At 36.2% G+C, this 21,445-nt stretch overlaps 1 protein-coding gene across 5 annotated transcripts in view; it reads right to left on the bottom strand.

The window, feature by feature from the left end:
* LOC115445883 (KH domain-containing, RNA-binding, signal transduction-associated protein 2) overlaps positions 1 to 19,690 on the bottom strand; it is a 156,176-nt gene extending 136,486 nt beyond the window's left edge. For 4 of the 5 annotated variants that reach the window (XM_037442113.1, XM_030172371.2, XM_037442103.1 and 1 more), the window contains exons 1-2: positions 19,395 to 19,690; positions 17,615 to 17,782 (exon numbers count right to left, since the gene is read on the bottom strand). In XM_037442113.1, coding sequence (XP_037298010.1) covers positions 17,615 to 17,720 — 106 coding nt within the window. In that variant the 5' untranslated portion in view covers positions 17,721 to 17,782; positions 19,395 to 19,690. The remainder of the gene's footprint in view (positions 1 to 17,614; positions 17,783 to 19,394) is intronic. The other variant, XM_037442107.1, reaches the window with a different exon arrangement.
* Positions 19,691 to 21,445: the final 1,755 nt, after the last annotated feature.

The following is a 21,445-nucleotide window of genomic DNA, read 5'->3' as shown; positions in this document are numbered from 1 at the left end:
TATATGAAAGACCACCAGTAGTTTCAACGGCCTAGCATAATTGTGTCGACTGTCAAGGAGTAATCATCTCTCGTCAGTCGACATTCTATTGGACCCCACTCCACTTACCATCAGGTATAGTGGGGTTACTTTAACGTGCAAATATAAAAAAAAAGTATAAACGTTGATCAAAATAATTAAATCACAAGTCATTTATAAAACCTCTTTGCCTATGCAAATCAGGTCCGGAAACATTACTTCATATTACACGTAACAGAGCCACAGCAGTACAAAAAGGTTTCATTATAATTAATTCAACGATTTGTACCGAAACACGCTCGCCTGACCACACGTTGGAGTGACAAGGTTGTTTAAAACGTAGTTGTGGCAAATTGTTTAAAAATAGTGGAGCTATGTTAACATTGACGTATATTCTATAGACACATTCCATATAATCTATTTGTACAAAATCTGAATTAAAATGGCAACCAAAACGTCACCGTTATATCCTAATTATTCACTTGAAATATAAATAATTTTAATTATTTGGCTAATATTTTTTATTCAAATCTAGGTTTACACTTCGACTCGAGTTCTTATATCATGATCGCCACACCGTCCACAACCACAAGCTGACAATATTGACCATACTAATGTCAGTTTGAACGGATTGTAGTTCAATTCAGTTGAACACAGTGATCGTTCGGAACGCCAAATCTAGTACGTAGTACATATATATCGATGTGTCTTAATGAATAGAATATTATACAATAAAATCCCCTCTTCTGTCTATGTGTTATCGATTTTCTCAAATTGTACTGAACGGATTTTTCTGAAATTTGGTATGGAGATAGTTTAAGACCCTAGAAGGTTACTTTCCCTGTATATTTTCCCGGGAAAATATACAGCGGGAGTTTTATCCCGGAAAACTTCTGTACTTCTGAAGCTGCCAGCAAAATCTAGTCATTTTATAAAAAGATTATAGAGATGGTACTACTCACTCCGTGGCGAAGTTGTATTATGTACGCGGTATTAGTACAATTACCGCGTTGACATCTCGGATCCGAATCTCGGATCAGAGACTTTCCCGCCCTCACACTCACCACTACAACTCCTGTAAGCCAGGATCAGCAGTGGCACGCATGACACCGAGCAGTGAAGCTCGGCGAGTCTCGGGGAAAACTAATATGTCATTATCCCGCAACGAAATTAATCAAGAAAGATAGGGAGGAGTTGGAAATATTAATTGTCCACTTCCCTGCATAGCAAAGCCGGGTCGAGAAGAAAATGATTGCGACTGAGTTTTTTCATTTTAAAATTACTCAGTCGCAGCTCGGAGTCAGAAAGTTGGCTGTATTATATCCCCGTGTCTTAGAAAGTAAAGCTGTTGGTCCTGCGCCTGATCTGTCTCTATTCATGTCGGATTGTTGTCTTTTCAGAACAGAAAGTACACCTGTGTATTGCGTACACACTTATATATTTTAGCCTTCGCAAATTCTAAAGCAGCAGCATCCGAAATGTTTACTCGCTGGTAGAAACTAGCGATCAACATAGGGATCTTCCATAACTGTTTTAAAGGTATATTAGACCTAGCCTAGTCAGAACTTAGGCTTCAATATATTATCCTAAATTATAAGAAAAAATGAAATTTAAAGTTTTTATAAAATATTTTGTATTATAGATAAATTTCAGGACTGATCATTGTACTTGGGACCCATAATTAGATCTCAGTTCTTTTGTCGTTGAAGTCAACAACCAAGGCAAATATATTGAACTTGAGTCTTAATCATTAATGTTTTTGATTGGATAATAAATTTTACGAAAGAAAAGCGGCGATAGCTTAGTTGGGTGTGAACCGGTCTGTCAAGACCAATTTCCGCAGGTTCGAATACCAAGGGCACACACCTCTGACTTTTCTAAAATCATGTTTGTATTCGTTATGAATTTATCGTTCGCTTTAACGGTGAAGGAAAACATCGGGAAGAAACCTGCGTACCTAAGAAATTCTCTATAGGAATTTTCGAGGGTGTGTGAAGTCTACCAATCCGCACTAGGCCATCTGGTGGACTAAGACATAATCCCTCTTAGTAGTAGAGGAGGCCCGTGCCCAACAGTGGCACAGTGTATAATACAGGTCCGATATTATTATATATTATATTAATAAATTTCAAGACTCGTTATAAACAAAAGAAAACCACTTTCCGTGGAAATTACCGGAGCAGTTTCCACTGAACTTTTCACATTGTTATTAGTTTAAAATGAAAATAATGTGCCATACCTTGTTTTCGAAATACGGCTGCGTCTCGCAAGCCTCGGAAGTTTTACTTGCGCTGGAAGTATTTTATGTTTTGATACATATTTTGTTTTGTTGTATATAGCCTGACTTGGAAAATAAAAAACTTGCTTCGGCAGCGCCAATTTTTCTTTTTCGTTTTAAAGTTAATATCAGTACAAATTGTGTCGACATGTCGAGGATTTTTATTTTCTTGTTCAAGTTATACTTGCTAGTTTTTTTTATTTTTCTTTTTTGTAAAATGATCCCTCTGCACGTGATGGTAAGTGAAGTGGAATCCAATAGAACGTTGACTGACGAGAGATGATTACACCTTGACACAATTATGCCGGCCCGTTAAAACTGGATATACACGGGCTGATCTCGGAAGGCAACACTTACGTGAGCCACTATAGCGGGTTTTAACACCTTGTGTACGGTGGTTGCTATCTGGGCGGATATAAAATATATCCTACAAATACCAGTAATTTGATCATAACTTATACTATTTCGCACCAACAGTAGTGAAATTACCAAAATTTTGATTTACAACGCTCTGCATGCCAACTGCGGTCACCCAGAAATATTCGATAATTCTGAATTATGACACTGTCTATAAATTATTTTAAAATTGGAACACAACTGTGCTTGGCAGTATAAATAAACTCATCGGCTTCCAGTCTACAGCTCTAGATCTAAATAAAGTGGAAATAAATAGATTAATGCGCAAAAAAACACTATAAATAATATCTTAAAGCAGTAAATATTTATACGTCAATACTCAATAGACGTAATAAAAAAAACAATCACGCAAAGGAAACACTAATAATGCCAATAAATAATGGCACATAAAAAAGAAACATGGCGTCGCTAAACAGCAATTACAAAGCAAAATTCACTTATAAAGGCGAGGGACGCGGATCGCGTATCGAGCGTCAACGTCCTATCTCATTTGCATAATCCGTTCTGATTGTATGAATATTTACAAAGCTGTGTTACGTTTATTATATTCAAATAAGATATAATCTACATCGTGTTGCGTCTCCGAATATTCAATGACCAGGCTGGAGTGGCCCTTTGCATTTTGTTGAGAATAGTGAAGTAAAAAATAAAAAGAGGTTTTATGTTTTGACGGAATGTTTTCTTTTTTTAAATGTAAAGAGGTTTTATATTGTAGATTGTATAATGCTCAGATAATGTATTCTTTTTTGAACGGTTAAAACTGAAATACAGGTTTTTGAAAAAAGAGGTTGTATATAACATTTAGATATAATTGGTTGATAATTTTTATAGATAAAAAATTGTATCAATAATTACCTGACAAGAATAGCAATTACATAGCTTCTGTGGTGTCCAAGACGTGGTCTAACCGTGTATTAAATCCGTTAAGCAGTTTCGACGATACTAACCAACATACAAACATCTTTACGAACTTGCATAATATTAGTACAATGTAAATTATACTCTATCATTAATAACGATAGCGTACATTTCTATTAAAAGCGGCTAATCAAGCATCTGCCACGCTTCGGCAAAATGTCACTATGATTGTCATGTCATAACTGTATGCGCAGTTTGAGCAAGGACACGTCAAAGTTAATTATCTTCAAGAGTATTTCTTAGAATAATTTTACCGCTAAATATTATGCATGAATTTTCATTATTCTTGGCTTATAATGCACGGCTTAAAATGATTTAGTTAGAAAATAAAATGAAATAATTTGCAAAAAGTGTTCATAATAAGAGTATATTTTAAAAAGGGTGGTGTAGTTATATTCCGGTAGGATTGCTGCGCTGGGTCTGATTCCTGGCTGAACTGATGTTAGGTTTGTGATAGCAACAAGTTTTTCTCTAACATGGGTCATAACATAACTGACGAAATGTATCTACCAACATCTGTACTAACCCCGGAAAGTGGAAAAAGGCGTGATGCTATGCAAATGAGGATAATAAAGCTCCACAAAAAGTTTTTATGACAAAACATAACGTTTTTAAAAAGGAGCGTAATAAAATATCCTGGAACTAAATATATAATTTTCACACGTACCACCCGAGAAAGCGCGGTTCGTTTTGACAACGTCAATTTATCGCGCGCCATTTTGAAATTTTCACTCATATTTTATGCCGTTTACTGACAATAAGTTATAATACTATAAAAAAAAACTTTTTACGTTCTATACAAATATATTTTAAAGTAATATAAAATCATATCATGAAGAACTATGCACATCACCGCCTAATTTACGAATTGAAATGCATGGAATTATTATCACTCCATTTCATTTTGTTTTTGAATTCATTAGTGCGGTTTGGCGACTACATAATATATATTTTATTCATATACATTCGAAATAAATACGTACTAAGTTTTACTCGTGGCATCGCTCGCGTGAATAGTCTCGCTACAAAATCCCTAAATCACTACAATCTATGGCGTTGAAACGTCGCTAGCGCCATCTATTTAAAAATTAGATTAAAAACCCATTTATTTCCTACGGGAGCAAATTACCGGGATCAAAAGTAGCTTATGAGTTAATCCAGGACCCGACCTACCTGTGTACTTAAATTCATCCAAATCCGTGCAGCTGTTTCTGTATTTACTTCTAACAAACATTTAAATAATTTCGCAATCTTTCGCATATATAATATTAGTAAGATAATAATCTAAAATAACATGTTAATTATTTCCTTCACGATGACTTCCTTCTCTGTTAAAACTAAAGATAATTAAGCAGCAATACAATATCAATATTGTTAGTATAAAAATATTTTTGTGAGGGTATTTATGAAACTTTTAGCTATAAGACACTGAACTTTTGACAGAACTAGGCAGTCGGTCAATGACAGTCGTACCGGACGGTTGGTTGGTGTAGTATAAGTATTTCTGTAGTCAGTGATGTTTCTTGTGGTTTTAATCAAAATCGTTAGTTCCTAACAATACACATATAACCTCAAATTGTAAAAAACAACCGTGGCGAAGGGTCCACATAACCCGATCTGCTTCCCTTTTGTAGTTTACGTCAAATCTAATTATCTGTGAACGATTAAAAAACCGCATTTATGCATATTCATCATCATCAGCCGCAGGATGTCGACTGCTGAACATGGGCCTCCCCCAAATATTTCCAAACCGATTTATTGAAAGCGGCCGGCATTCAGCGACCTTCTGTGACTTTTATTAGGTCATTTTTCCTCGTGGGTGGACGTTCGACGCTGCCCTGTTCGTGGCCTCCACTCTAGAACCTTCTTGCCTCATCGGCCATCAGTTCTGCGAGCTATGTGCCCTGCCCTGCCTGCAGCTTGCTAATCCGATGGACTATGTCAATACTATTTTATGCATGTTAGTAGTACTAATACGTTGTATTGGGTTCTCTTTCGGCCTATCACTCTTCGATATGCAAAATTCTTAACGTGACCTCATCTAAAAAGCTTTATATTGGGTGAAAACACAACAGAGCTCCAGTTATACTGGTCGGTTCGACCTTTACTGACATTAGCATAAACAAGAAAATTATAATGCTCTTTTTATCGGTCACGTTGCGAATAAACGGTATAGAAAAATAATTTCGCGTTACTTTCTTTCAATGATAAAATATTGTTCCTTGAGGGTTTGCGTTATAGATCTAATACGGAGTTGAAATGTTCTAATACAACGTATACAACGTATAGTTATTATTAAATTGTTGGTTGTGACCTTGCAAGGACGAAACGCACCGCGTCGCGTTTAATACAAAAAAATATTGACATACGGAATACTATTTCATGCAGAGTTTGCGCTTATGTGACGGTTACTCAATCTACCATAAAATAGCTAAATATCAATGTAAAATACATATTTTTTCCATAATTTGCACGTTTTTAATGCGAGTATTAGCATATCACTACATAGTATAAAACAGAGTCGCTTTCTCTGTCCCTATGTCCCTTTGTATGCTTAAATCTTTAAAACTACGCAACGGATTTTGATGCGGTTTTTTTTAATAGATAGAGTGATTCAAGCAGAAGGTTTATATGTATAATAACATCCATTAAATAGTGGAGAAATACTGTTAATTGTTATGTTATACCCGTGCGAAGCCAGAGCGGGCCGCTATGTTTTTATATACAACTTTCACAGTTTTTCTGTAGTGTATTTAGTATCAGCATTGCACCCGTGCGAAGCCGGGGCGGGTCGCTAGTTTCCTATAAATATTTTTGTATTAACGGATGTGACATCTTATCATATGGACATTTCAAATAAGACAGCCACTTATTACTAATTGGGTAATAAGTTTTGGAGCAATAATTTGGGCCTGATGTTCTGTCTATACTTAACATATTATACTGTAATTTCTTCCTAGAATCCACTAGATGAACTTTAATTATACAAATCTCAAACCTCCGTGTACGCAATGAGCTCAAAAAAGGATGCAAAAATTTTTCTTCACGTATTAATATATAGAAGACTCGTGTTGCCAACTTAAAAATAGGAAAGACTTTTTTATTAGTCTACTTTGAAATAAACAGCGCTGCTTTGATTAATGCTAGAAATATTTTAATTTAGATTGCTAGAAAACTATGATGTATATTTTAATTAACTTAAAGGCTGTACATTTTTAAGTGAAACGTAAAGTTGTAGAAGCAAATTAAGTTATTAATCAACTTGTAGCGACTTATGTTGTAAATTATTTCGAGGGTAGGCAGAAATTACATGGATTTTCGGTAAATGGTGTTTATAAAAGTGTATTGTATTAAAATTCATTTCAATATAACTTGTGCATTGCTTAGCCGAGGGATCTAATTCCAGACTACGTTTTTTTTTTATTTGCCTTTTTTCTACTTTATCTACGTTCGGCTACTCACGCGTGTTAACAAAAACTACACATGAAAAAGTCACAAACAAAACGCATTGACACGAATCACCCTTATCCCTTAAGGGGTAAGTAGTGGTGCAACCAGGACATTCAATTGTCGCCCATGTTGTGTAGGAGCGAGCCTATCGCCATTTCAGGTACATTTCCAGACTCCGAACTGAATACAAAAACCCAATAATACTACCTGACCCGGTAATCGAACCCGAGACTACAGCACAACAGTGATACAACCACGCCAGAATTACAATAAATATGAAACGACGACGCATAATATAGATAGGTTAAAAAGAGAAAAAAATCGCGGTGAATTCAACTTGGTCACAGTTTCGTTCGGCCACATTAACAATTCGTATTACACCCCTGTCCACAATTACGCCCTCCCCACGCCCCCCTGTCGCCCCCTACGCACCCTCATAACGCCCCCCGTTATATGGGTCAATCGCGCCAAACCCTTTAATCAAGCCGCCAAAATGTATGCGAATATTTATAGAGTTGATAATACCAAAATCATATTACAAAACGTCCTTCGCCGCGAAGAATGCGATAATCCAAAAATTACGGAATGGTTTTCGAGGAAATTGGTATGGAGAGTTTGAGACCCTGGGAAAGATATAGGCTACTTATTATCCCGGAACTTTTATTCTGGACAAACTCTGACGCGGGCGGAGCCGCGAGTAAAAGTTAGGGTTGCATAAAGATGAAAAGATAAAAAATATTTTTAACCATCGCTATAATATGTACTACGTATTAAATTTGGTGTTCCGAACATTCATTGTAATCATCTGATTTGAACTGATATCCATTTAGTATGTTCAATATTGACAGCTTGTGGTTGTGTAAGGAGTGGCGTTCATGATATAAGAACTCGAGTCTAAGTGTAAATTTGGATTTGGATAAAAAATATTAATCAAATAAGTAAAATTATTTGTTGTTCAAGTGAATATATAGAGTATCACAGTAAAGTTTTGGTCGCCATTTTAGTTCAGATTTTGAACAAATAGTTTATATGGAATTTTGTGTGTATAGAATGTACGTCAGTGTTTTTTTTTTTAATAAGGCCTTTAAAAATACTGTTTAAAATTAACTCCGGATAATGAAATACTATGCACGCTATGGAACAAGGGAAACAACGGATTACTTTCACCTTTGACTGTTCGTGTCCGTTTATTAATTCAAATGAATAATTCCCAGCTTATTTCATTTGAAATTTTATTCCGCTTTTTATTGTTTCATATTTAATTTTGTAGTGCATTCCTTTCTTATTGTTCATTTTAGTTCATTAAGATCGGCTTTTGATATTTTCAAGATTTATAAAATATTAATTTCTAGTTTTAATATAATTTATAAATAACACTGACTTCTCATAGGTCTTATCTGACTGTCCATAATTTATCTTGGGGTTGATTTTTCAAACTCTAGATAATTTATTTGTTGGATAAAACATAACACGGACAGACTAAAATTGCAGTTGCGTTAATAAAGTTATTGAATTATCTAACCTTTAAATTCAGTCTCTTTATAATTATTTTTGTTTAACTTTTATCTGCCGTTTTATCATGATACATTAGCGGACATTTCAACAAACAGGAAAAAAATAAAAGTTATTTTTAAGTTCCTTTATTCTTCGCGTCTACCAATTTTTTTTCGAAAAATATTTAATTCGGACTCGAAAAATTTACAATTTTATATGTGTTACGTTTATTTGTCAATGTCACATCTCTAGTTGAAAGTTTGGTTGTGCGACATTTCAGTCGCATCACTAGTTTTTTAAAATTGTTGATAATCTGTGATCCAGTCTTTCATAAATACGAACTCTCGGCGAAGCAAGTAAAGAAGTGTGCTAAAAATAACTAAAATAAAGTCATTGCAAATTATTATAATTATTCTTTCAAGTTCATTCTGAAAGTATTATACACAGGTTCATTTTGACATTCCGTTACTAGATGAAATCGCATACTTATCTACTTGGAAATAACACTTTACAATAAGTTACTTGAGCCGTAGATGTAAAATAAAATGTACATTTCGAACAAAATCAATATTAATGAAAACTAATTTAAATTTTACACGCCCTAATACCACTACTACTATTCTAAGAGAATTCGTGTCAGCGGCAACAACATACTTTTAGTCAGAAATACACTCACGCACACGTCATATTCGCATTAAACTACAAAAAAATCAAAAAAATCAGAAAGCTAAAATTAGAATTTTTGGTACATACTTAGTCTGGCCATAAATACTGTTACACTTAATTATAAAAAAATATTACATTTGAATTTCGAATCTGTCATTTTTATACGATTGTTCATTGTGTTTTCTCATTTTGGCGCCAATACATTGTAAAATATTTTGCGATATTAAAATGGTGTGGGGTGATAAAGAGAACCGAATCGCTGTGATAGCATTACACAAAGTAGGTATGGAGCCAAATGCAATTTTTAAAACTCTCCATACACTTGGTATTAGTAAAATGTTTGTGTACCGGGCTATTAATAGGTACAATGAGACCTCCTCTGTTTGTGACAGAAAAAGATCTGGCCGTCCACGTAGTGTTCGTACGAAAAAGGTGGTCAAAGCAGTAAGGGAAAGAATTCGAAGAAATCCTGTCCGAAAGCAAAAGATTTTATCTCGGGAAATGAAGATAGCACCTAGAACCATGTCGCGTATTTTAAAAGATGACTTAGGACTTGCAGCCTATAAGAGACGCACTGGCCATTTCTTAACTGATAATTTAAAGAAGAATAGGGTGGTAAAATCGAAACAACTACTGAAGCGGTACGCAAAGGGAGGTCACAGAAAAATTTTGTTTACGGATGAGAAAATTTTTACAATTGAGCAACATTTTAACAAACAAAATGACCGTATTTATGCTCAAAGCTCTAAGGAAGCTTCCCAATTAGTCGACAGAGTGCAACGTGGACATTATCCGACTTCAGTGATGGTTTGGTGGGGTGTTAGCTATGAAGGAGTGACTGAGCCATATTTTTGTGAAAAGGTATCAAAACATCGGCACAAGTGTATCAAGATACCATTCTTGAGAAGGTAGTTAAGCCCCTTAACATCACCATGTTCAATAACCAAGTATGGTCCTTCCAGCAAGACTCGGCGCCGGGTCATAAAGCTCGGTCCACGCAGTCTTGGTTGGAATCGAACGTTTCGGACTTCATCAGAGCTGAAGACTGGCCGTCGTCTAGTCCCGATCTTAATCCGCTGGATTATGATTTGTGGTCAGTTTTAGAGAGTACAGCTTGCTCTAAACGCCATGATAATTTGGAGTCCCTAAAACAATCTATACGATTGGCAGTGAAGAATTTTCCCATGGAAAGAGTGCGTGCTTCTATTGATAACTGGCCTCATCGTTTAAAAGGACTGTATAGCAGCCAATGGAGACCACTTCGAATAAGCTTTTTATATTTTTAATTGTTTTATATTTATGTATTAAACTGACACACTGTAAAAGTAATAAATGTTATTTGCAGTTAACAATTTTCTTTTTTCTTTATTACAATATTTATGGCAAGACTAGGTATATAAGTTATTAATGAATGATTTTTGGTGGTTTCATTTAGTAATGCAATGTCAAAATGTCTCTGCATATACATTATATATCATTACCTTCTACCAAATAAAGAACCCCAAAATAAACGAATCCCATAAAACCATATCACCACAAAATCTGAACAAGCAACATAATTAGCTATATTTACATAATAACGGCTTATTAATAAAAAAGATCTGATAGGTCAGTGCGACACGCAATGTAAGAAGTGCGTTGCAATTTAATTTGAGTCCCGTAAAGGCGATTTCTTCGGTAGATTAGGAATTTTTGTTTGCAATTCCTAGTACAATGACTATAATATATACAAATCAGAAAAGTTTGTTTTCACTCGCTAATCTTGGGAACTACTTAACCGATTGTTAAACCTTCTTTTTACCGTATTAAACATTATATTAAAAAAAATATGTACAGAATACAATTTTAGACATTTTTGACTACGTGCAACCAGAGAGAATGATAGAATGCTCGCCGCGTGACATAGCTTCTCTTCTTCCAGCCTGCCCGCGCCGAATACTTCCGGAAACGCCCGACGTCATCGGCTAGGATAGCGGCGCGAAACATGATTTTGATTTTTTTTCCTAATAATAAGTTACATTACCCTATAAGTGCTATAGGCTACTGATTATCCCAGAAAAATATTTATCCCGAATAAAGTTTTTCAACCGGATGGAGCCGCAGTCAATTTCTTATCAACCGAAAAATGCCAGTCCACTGCTTGGCGGTAATAATAAACAAAGCGGTAACATTCAAACAGACTCACCTCGTATTTTAAAATACCATATAAAAAAAATATTACAAATATTTAAAGTTTTTCCTCTACAATCTCCCCTTACAAATGACTTCAAATTTGTAACAACTTGCAGCCCCAATACTAAAATATTCCGTAACAGCTCCATTAATTCCACCGGTTTTGCCGGTTCCGCCTCGTGGCTGTCGGATATGTCCGCCAAATGACAAGTTGGCTGATCAAAGGCACAAAGCGATTCAGATAGTGCGGATATTTTACTATTTTGATAGTGCATTTCCTGAATCAAGTTCTGTCCTTGGTCATATATATGTAACTAAATAGAAATATTGTGGGCTCATTGTGGACAATTAAACTATGGCGCATTATGAGCCTTCATATTTATCGTCTCACTGTGACAAATGCAATGCTATGCTACGCAGTGATTTGTAGTTCAAAATTCAGGCGGTGTTATTGTTAAGAGACAGCTCACTTGTATATATTCATAAGACAAAAAACGAGGTAGTTACTCGCCTAGTAAATAATAGTAACAACCCAAAACTAAACAACAACGCAAAGCATAAACAAAATAAATTTTATTTTCACCAACCTTGTATCAAAACAGTCCATACAAACCTAACAATACCATTAATTTGCAAACGGACAAACACAAAAACGAATTACCAATAACATCCTCATACGACGTCGCGTCGTTAGTCACAACACCCTGCCCTCCTCTAATCCTAACGCTGAAAATAATCATAGAGATAATGGCAAAAACTTCCGGATTGCTATAAACGTCTCCATATAATTTATACGTTTAGAAATAGTAGCGAGAAATGCTCGGATATTTTTATTTATTTATCATCTCGTAAAGGATTATAATTTATAACGTGATAAAATGTTTACATAATTAAAAGGATCGTCACGTATTTGGGTGTTTTATAAAATAAATACGAATTAATTGTTTGAATAATGTGATTAAATGTAAATCGTCACGTTTTAATTTATAAAATAAACAAATATCTTTTATATTTTCATCGTATTATAATTAATTTTGACATTTCGCTTGTAATCACATAATACACGCGAATATAATATTTTTTCATTTAATTTCTCGCGTGAATGTCACGGTAATTAAAATGTTTTTTAATATTATTTATTCGTGCGTAACATCTGAAAATCTTTATTAATAAAGTAAATCAGAATGTTTGATTGCTTCCAACATTATCAAAAATCGCACGCGTAGTTTTTATTTACGACGGTAATACTAAAAAAAGGAAGTATATTTAACCGCCATTTTATAATACATTTCATTTTGCATTAATTATTTGTCACTTTTCTAATCAAAATTTTATAAAAATCAAAACCACAAATTAATAGAACGTTGATTATGAATCAAAATTTAACAAAACCGCATCCCTATGAGAACTGTTTCATCAAACAATGCATGGACGATCAAAGTTGTACTCTGTTGGCTGAACGAGCATGTTCCTTAGGGAGTGATAAACATTGTCCCGGAATCTGTATCCGTTCATTCTGTACGAGTTAAATGTCATTTACCCTCAGTATTATAGTTAATTTTGTTTTAGGAAAAGTGTATTATTGAAGATATCCCGCTTCGGGGCTCATGGTCACAACGTTTTGACGAATTGTTTTGTAAAAATAGCGTTTGCAAGCGTCTTCGTGTGATTTGTTTTTATTGATTTAAATGACGAGACGAGCTTGTCATTCGTCAGTTGGTAAGCGATACGACCGCCCATAAACAGTAGAAATACCATCCAACACCTTGAATTACAAAGTATTGTTTGGTATTCCACTGCTCTCGCCATCTTGAGACATGAGATGTTAAACTATGTTCAGTAGTTACACTGGCTCCAATGCCCTTCAAATCGGAACAAAACAGTGACTAAACACTGCTGCTTGGCGGTAGAAATAGACATTTGGAGAGATTGTGTAGAGACTTTCCCGCCCTCACACTCACCACTACAACTCCTCTAAGCCGGGATCAGCAGTGGCACGCATTATGACACCGAGCAGTGAAGCTCGACGAGTCTCAGGGAAAACTAATATGTCATTATCCCGCAACGAAATTAATCAAACAGGAAGCAGTTAGAAATATTGTTTAATAAAAGGAGCCTTATAACTTCGGGCTTAAAGTAAGTTATTGTTAAAATTCATTACAATTGGTCTAGTGATTGAGTCATTGGTTGCAAAGCAAATGTCTAACTAGAATAATCATTCTACAATACAATCGTATAGCATTTAAAAACTGCTTTATTTGTAATTTAGTGTTTCAAATTGTAATTTTGTGCGTAGCTTCTATCGGAATTTAGCACTGTTAACACTATTATATAGCTATGCATCCTTTTTTGTATAATTATAATTTATACTCTGTAGTTATGCCTAAAAAAATAAAATAAAGGGTCCATACAAGTGGATTCCTACCGGCTTCTTTTTCGTAATATATGTAAGCAAACTATTAAAACAAATGATATTAGCTAATAAATAATTAATATTTACAGCATAGCGGTCTAAAATCGTATTATAATTTGTATTAAGTACCTACATTTTGTTTTTGCTTCGGAAAATTTCACCCTTTGCTACTAGCCATTGCATAAATCAGAAATTTTACTTTTGCATATATAATTTTACTATGTATAGCGATAAGTCGCCCCATAGAATTTATGTATAGTCATTAATTAAATTTATAACCGAATTGCCCCATTTGAATCAGTAAAAGTCTTAGAAAATCGGAATGGGAGATTAATTCCCGGTAATTGAAGTGGCCTGAATCCCACAATGGGATTAATGTGCCGTGACGCAGTTTCCTACACCTGCCTTAACGACTTTCGAATGCTTTGGTACTAATATGCTAGTACAAGGTAGGTAGAAGCGCAACTAGGTAAAGTATTCAGCTAAGTCCACTCTGTACACTAACCCCCTTATTTATAGACGTTTTTTATCTACAGATTGAGTAAGGCTCTGATAACAAGTCTGTTTCTCAGTGCCCATCGGCATTGTGAAACAGACGTAGGGCCGTTGTGACTGGCTAATATTGAGATACAACAATAGTAGCCAATCACAACGGTCCTATGTCTACGGACTGCAAAGCCTGCCATGCTGTCAGCACTGAAAAACAGACTTGTTATCATAGCTTTGCTCCGTCCTTAGATAAAAAACGTCTATGAGTATGGGGGTCAAATTATAAAGTTACTAGTGCCAGTGGGAAGGTTTCTCATATGTGGGAGTCCGCCTGGGTACCACCGCAATGTTTATTTCTGCCGCAAAGTAGTGTGTAGTCACTGTTGTGTTCCGGTTTGAAGGACATTGTAGCCAGTGTAACTATTGGACATATTTTAACATCTCATGTCAGGATGGCGAGCGCAGTGGAATACCAAACAATACTTTATTATTCAAGGTGTTGGATGGTGTTTCTACTGTTTATGAGCGAATGGCAAGCTCGTCTCATCATTCAAAACAATAAAAATAAAAATGTAAGACGCTTTCATGTCTTTTATCCCCGAAGGCGTCGGCAGAGGCACAACTAATGTACCCAATTTCCGCCGTGTGTTTTACGTCCCATGACGTGATATTTTACATTTTACATTGTGACAGGTCCGTCTGGAAAGCTTTAGGGGAGGCCTATGTTCAACAGTGGACTTTATGTGACTGATGATGATGATATTTGATGCAAATTGAATTATATAGGTACATCACATAATTCTAGGTCTTTTTCAATGAAAATTACCATTAACCCGAAAGCTATGAAGGGGGAACCTTGAATTATTGTCTTCTAATTTTCACCTACTTGATTTTTTTTTCACGAATTTCTCGGTTGCCTATTTGTACTGTATGCGCGGTATAACAGCACTCTGAGGTCCTGGGTTCGAAACCCGGGTCGGGCAAAGTGATATTTGGATATTTTCTTCAGTATCAGCCCGGAGTCTTGAATTTGTGCCCGATATGGCGATAGGCTCGCCTCCATCACATCATGGGACGGAACACGCTTGGCGAAAAGTGGGGATTAATGCGTGTTGTACGTGTGAGAAAATTTTTCATCTTATTTTTGTAACATAAATATAAAATAACATTCTACTTTGTAATAGTGAGCCAGCAATTTGGTAAAATATGTTTCTGCCCTCGAAAAGTTTTCACGTAATACGTCCATACCGTGACTCTGCTCGTGTTTCGGCATAATAATGAGCTTTTGATGACCACTGAGAAACTTAAATTAGCTATATAAAGGTACCAGAAAATGCCATGAGCAAATAACTCTTGATCGTGTGATAAAGGAAATAACCCCCTTTTTTATAAGGGCATGCCAAAGTGACCTCACCGCACCTGATGGTAAGTGGAATGAGGTCTAATAGTCGACTTGACGAGAGATGATTACCCCTCATTTGTCGACCATTTATGGCCTGTTTGAACCAGATCCTCCTCCTCGCATCGTAATCCTCTTTGCTGAGGGTCGTGATGCCCTGAACATGGAGTAATCTTCCTTTTGATTAAGTTGCGCCACCTAATCCTATCTTTAGCATTGTGGAGCGCAACATGAAGTTTGGTGGCAAGCGTGTAGCGGATTTGAACCAGATATACACAGAATGGTCACGGAACGCAAACGTGGGTCGCTACGGGTTTCAACACCTTGTGTACGGCGGCCGCTATCCGGGCGGATATAAATATATCCTACCACGTGTGTCACCATTTTTTGAAGGTGACAAATTGACTGTACTGCACCTGATGCTAAAGCCGAGGCCGTCCAGATAAAGTATCGAAGGCAACTGAGAGCTTTCGATGCCATTCGACATCATGCCGGTCTACTGAGAGGGCATGTCACGCTACGGCGGAAATGCACCAACAAAATGATACCAGTACAGCGAGCAGAAATTTATGCACTATCGGTAAAGGTTTCTTAAAAATAAAACAATTTTTTGAGATGGTATCGCGCTTTTTATATTATGTTTTTCTTCCGATGTTTCGAAGACTGCAGCCTTCATGGTCACGGGAGGAATTGAGGTGTTGGTGATCCGAAAAGTCTTACAACATCTACCTACATTATTACATAATTATTAAAGTATTTTTATGAAGTGATATTACGATGTTCTAGTCAGTGCATGAAGTCTGAAATCTGATTATTCAATAATCTCGCAATTATTACGTAGGAGCTAATATATTAAAAAAGGTGTTACACCTCTGCCTACCTAAAATAAAAAGGGGTGATGATATACATCTATAAAAAATACATTTCAGCACGAAACAGTTCGCAAGACGCCATAAACAATCTGGAAGTCGGCCGAAGTTTCGCACACAAATAAATCTAACCAACCAACTATGTAGCCATGCGTCTCTTGGAGTTTCTGTTTGTTTATCATCCATGCTGTTATTATATTGAAGCTTGGGTAAGTCTGTATGTTACTATCTTGGTATTTTTTTTACGGTCTCGGGAAGCTTGCTTCGGCACTCGTCTCATCTTTGAATGACGAGACCAGATGGCCGTTCAACTGCGGGTAAGCGATACGACCGCCCATAAACAGTAAACACCACCCAACACCTTGAATTACAAAGTATTGTTTGGTATTCCACTGCGCTCGCCATTCTGAGACGTGAGATGTTAAGTCTTATTATGTCCAGTAGTTATACTGGCTACAATGTCCTTCAAACCGGAACACAACAGTGACTACACACTACTGCTTGGCGGCTAGAAATAGACTTTGCAGTGGTACCTACCCAGGTGGACTCTCACATATGAGAGACCCACCAGTAAAAAGTATATTTATATTTTAAGTTATATTTAAAAAGGAAAGTGTTCTTGACACTGTCAGTAGAATAGGCATTAATTTTTTTCTCTGCATAACACAATGTAACAAACGTACTGATGTACTCCACTAATTCAATTATAGAAATCATCATCAGCTGCAGGATGTCCACTGCTGAACATGGGCCTCCTCCAAAGACTTCAGATCGACCTATTGGAAGCTGTCCGCATCCAGCGACCTCCTGCGACTTTTTGAGGTCTTTTGTCCACCTCGTGGGTGGACGTCTGATGCTGCGCTTATAGAAGCTTACTCAATCTTAATTTATTTGAAACCGTAACCCAATATATCCTGTGAAGTTTGACAAGGATCGGACCTCATGAAGAATCGAAGATCGAAGTAATCCTTGCTACCCATGCCAAGCCATGAGGAGCAGCTATACGGAAAATAACCTAAAAAAAAACTCACCATTCTTATGCCCGTAATATCCGGTTCCAGATGACGATCCGCTGCCGGTCGAGGAGCCTTGCTGCGGCCGCTCTTCATCCTCCAGGGGTAGCGCGGTCGGCTCCATGATGACGTCACGCTACGTCACTACCACCACGTCACTCGCGCATCACTGGCACACACTCACACCTGCAAAGTAAGATTTTAGGAATGTCTTAATTATTTTTATACAGGGTGATTTATTTACACGTTTGCTGAAACGTATGCACTAAATGACATACAATAGACCTACATTGTATTTTTTTTAATTTATAAAGCTGTTTGTCCCAATTTCTTTCGTCTGTGGTTCATATGAATACCCTTACCACATATTGGTAGTGTGATTGATTCCTTCCTAACCAAATTTTCGGCCATGGCGGCCAATCTCAACGGAGATCAGCAAAGTATGGAGATATTATAGTGCACAAGTGTGTGCTCAATACACAAGCACTCTCTGTTCCTTCACTCTCAAAGTCCGGTGAGACGGCAATCCGACATGACCGGAGAGAGATCAGGCGCAGGATCAACGGCTTTACGTGCTTTCCGAGGCACGGGGGTATCACACCAACTTCCTGACTCCGAGCTGCGACTGACTAATTTTTAAATTCCAAAAACCACAATAATTTTTTGGCTCGACCCGGGATTCGAACCCAAGACCTCAGGTAGTCGCACTCGTACCATGAATTACAACTACGCCACCAAGGCAGTCATCAGTCATTCGTGTATCAGTAGCGAAGGTTGAAATTTTCCGAAAGGGTCGACACAACTTATAGATTCTAATACGCATAAATGCGATCTGCAAGTAATTTTGTGATAAGATTTTAAATAAATTATGAAAAGGAAGGCAAGAATCGGGTTATATCGACCCTTCGTTATTTATGTATCCGTAACGTTTAGAAAGTCAGTGTTTATATTAAAGAGACAGGCAGTGTATTTTAACCGACTTCAAAAAAGGAGGTTCTCAATTCGACTGTATGTTCTTTTTTGTGTTTGTTATGCGAGTACTCCGCCAATTGTGGACCGATTTTCAAACTTTTTTTTTTGTCTAATAAAATGGCTGATGAGGCCAAACGTTCATACAAATATAAACATACGTATAATGCATAACTAGATATATTATATTATAAATAAAAAATGATTGTTACGGATTAGCATTATAGCTCAGAGTAAAACTTCTTAACTAAAAAAAATTTACAGTGACCACTTCACTTCAGGTGCAGTTGTCATTTTGCGATATACTTATAAAAAAAATAATTCTAATACATCACAGTCAACTTGTGCGATAATTAACCGACTTATAAAAGTTAAAACAGCACAAAAAGAGTTCTTAATGACATTTTGTTTATAAACAAAACATTTAACAATAAAAAAGGTTTTATTTTCGAATTATATTATCACGCAAAAAAATAAACTCAAATTTCATTTAATATTTTAGTGGAAACACTGGCCATTAAGAAACTATTTTCAAAATGGCAGCTATCAAATAAAAAGTAATATTTAGAAATGTTTCGACGTATTATTGAGGTTCAGACTCGCCACTTAAGTATCTGACACTACTGAAAGGCGTTGTAATTCTAAATCTCAGACGAAAATGGAAAGCAAAATTTCAATTGAAATAGGAAATTGTATTAAACTTTCCGTCACTGTTTCAAAATTAATTGAAAGGGAATTGAGAGCTGTCAAGTAACTGGTGGCAATTGCCTTTTTAGCACAATTAAATTCAACACTCGAGTATGAAATAAACATAAATTTATATACATACTTTTTAATTTTACGCAGATCCGATACGTAAATTAAACTGATCCGAGAATTATTAACATTATTGGTAAGCACTCACAGATGCATTCGAAATTCAAAATTACTTTCACCGTTTGCGTTCCATATTCGAAATTCACCGATCTTCGAGATTCAATATTTCACGAACGTTTTTTTGTTTGGAATTTAATTTCACGTTCGAATTTCGAATTCGCGTTCGAAATTCTTATTCGCACACGTATTGCGAATATAAAGGAGGTTGTTTCCGTTCCGCGGCGTGCAATACACTAAAGATGCGCTTGTTTCCGTCGGCGTGGCACTATTTTTACAGATCCTCACTCGTGGGCCGGCCATTCGGGCAATAACAGTTATTTTTGAATGTTGGCAGTTTCGATGTATGTTTTATAGCTGAAGCATTCGTGTTGTGAAAATTTGTTCATTCGTTTTATATGTCAGTTTGGGTTATATTATATGTCAAAAGGCGCGTGTGATGTGTCAACACTATTTATGTTTTAATATATCAATGATTGTAAATTGTTATTGTGACTACAATCGGAATATAATTTACAAATAACACTGAGTTAAATAAACTGAACATTCTGAATGGTCTACTATATTACATTGTTTATATATGTTGTGATTTTGTATGAAAAATATTTCTTTGTGGGATGTTTTTAGTAAATGAATTAACATTTTGAATTCGAACGTAATTATTTTTAAACTTACCAAGACTAAGGAAAGTAATAGATTTCTTCTATATGGTTTGATTAGGGTCCTATACTCTTTCAAGTACCTCATTACAATGCACATATTATATATTTTTTTTATTTTATAACGCAGGTTAACATACTATATTTTACCAGACTAATGGTCATGTTAAACTTCAAAGCGTCTTAAATTAACTCAATAACGAGATATCACATCCTGGAAATATTTATCATGAAAATAAAGGTACGGCCACACGATAGTACGCCTGGAACGTGACGTCACAGTGTCTGAAGAATATAATTAATATAATACTGGTGGTAGGTCTCTCATATGTGAGAGCCTGGGTAGGTACCATCGCAATGTCTATTTCTGCCGCAAAGTAGCAGTATGTAGTCACTGTTGTGTTCCGGTTAGAAGGACATTGTAGTCAATGTAACTACTGGACGTAATAAGACTAAACATCTCATGTCTCAGGATGGCGAGCGCAGTGGAATATTAAACAATACTTTGTAATTCAAGGTGTTGGTATTTATACTGTTTATGGGCGGTCGTATCGCTTACCATCAGGCGAACGGCAAGCTCATCTCGTCATACAAAGAAATAAAAAATATAATAACTAATAGGTATTCAATTATGGCAATAGCCTAGTTGGTTGTGGAACGGACTGCCGAGACGAATGGCCGCAGGTTCAAATCCCAAGGGTACACACCTCTGACTTTTCTAAAAGATTATGTGTGTATTCTTATAATACACAGGGCTGATATTGTTATTGTTATTTAATTATGTTACTGGCTGTGCCCACGATTTCACGGTCAAATCGGTATGTCACAAAGTTTTACTTTATATGACAAAGGAATAAAAAAGGAAATCTCTCCCGTATAGGAATAAAATCTGTTCGTACGTAGAATTTTTACACGGATTGTTGCCGCGTTCCTGAGAGTCTACTTCGAAAAACGAAATCCGTAGTTTCGGATGACGGATCGCACATTCTGGTACTACGAAGTGTTACGGATCCGATGACGGATTCGACGACGGATCCGATCCGTTCATCGCAATATTTAAGACATGGAATTTGTAAGAACTTATACCATCCCTTTTTAAAACCATCTGCGAGAATGAAGTTCCACTGCTTTCTCCAAAAAATATACGGAATATTGATCCTACCACTAAGGTAAGCTACAGAACTGTGACGGATCCGAAGTAATTTGGTAGTAGAGTTAAATCCGAAATTCGTCGTTTCTTCGTTTCGGACTGACGTTTCGACGTTCGTTTTTCGGAGTAGACCCTCTGTTTTTTTATGAATGTTTTTCTTGTCCAGCACGAACAATCCTTTTGCCTCTGGCATTAACT

This window comes from Manduca sexta, chromosome 4, assembly GCF_014839805.1.
Source record: "Manduca sexta isolate Smith_Timp_Sample1 chromosome 4, JHU_Msex_v1.0, whole genome shotgun sequence".
NCBI lineage: Eukaryota > Metazoa > Arthropoda > Insecta > Lepidoptera > Sphingidae > Manduca > Manduca sexta.
The sequence above is the reverse complement of the archived record's forward strand: the minus strand, read 5'-3'. Positions and strand labels throughout refer to the sequence as shown.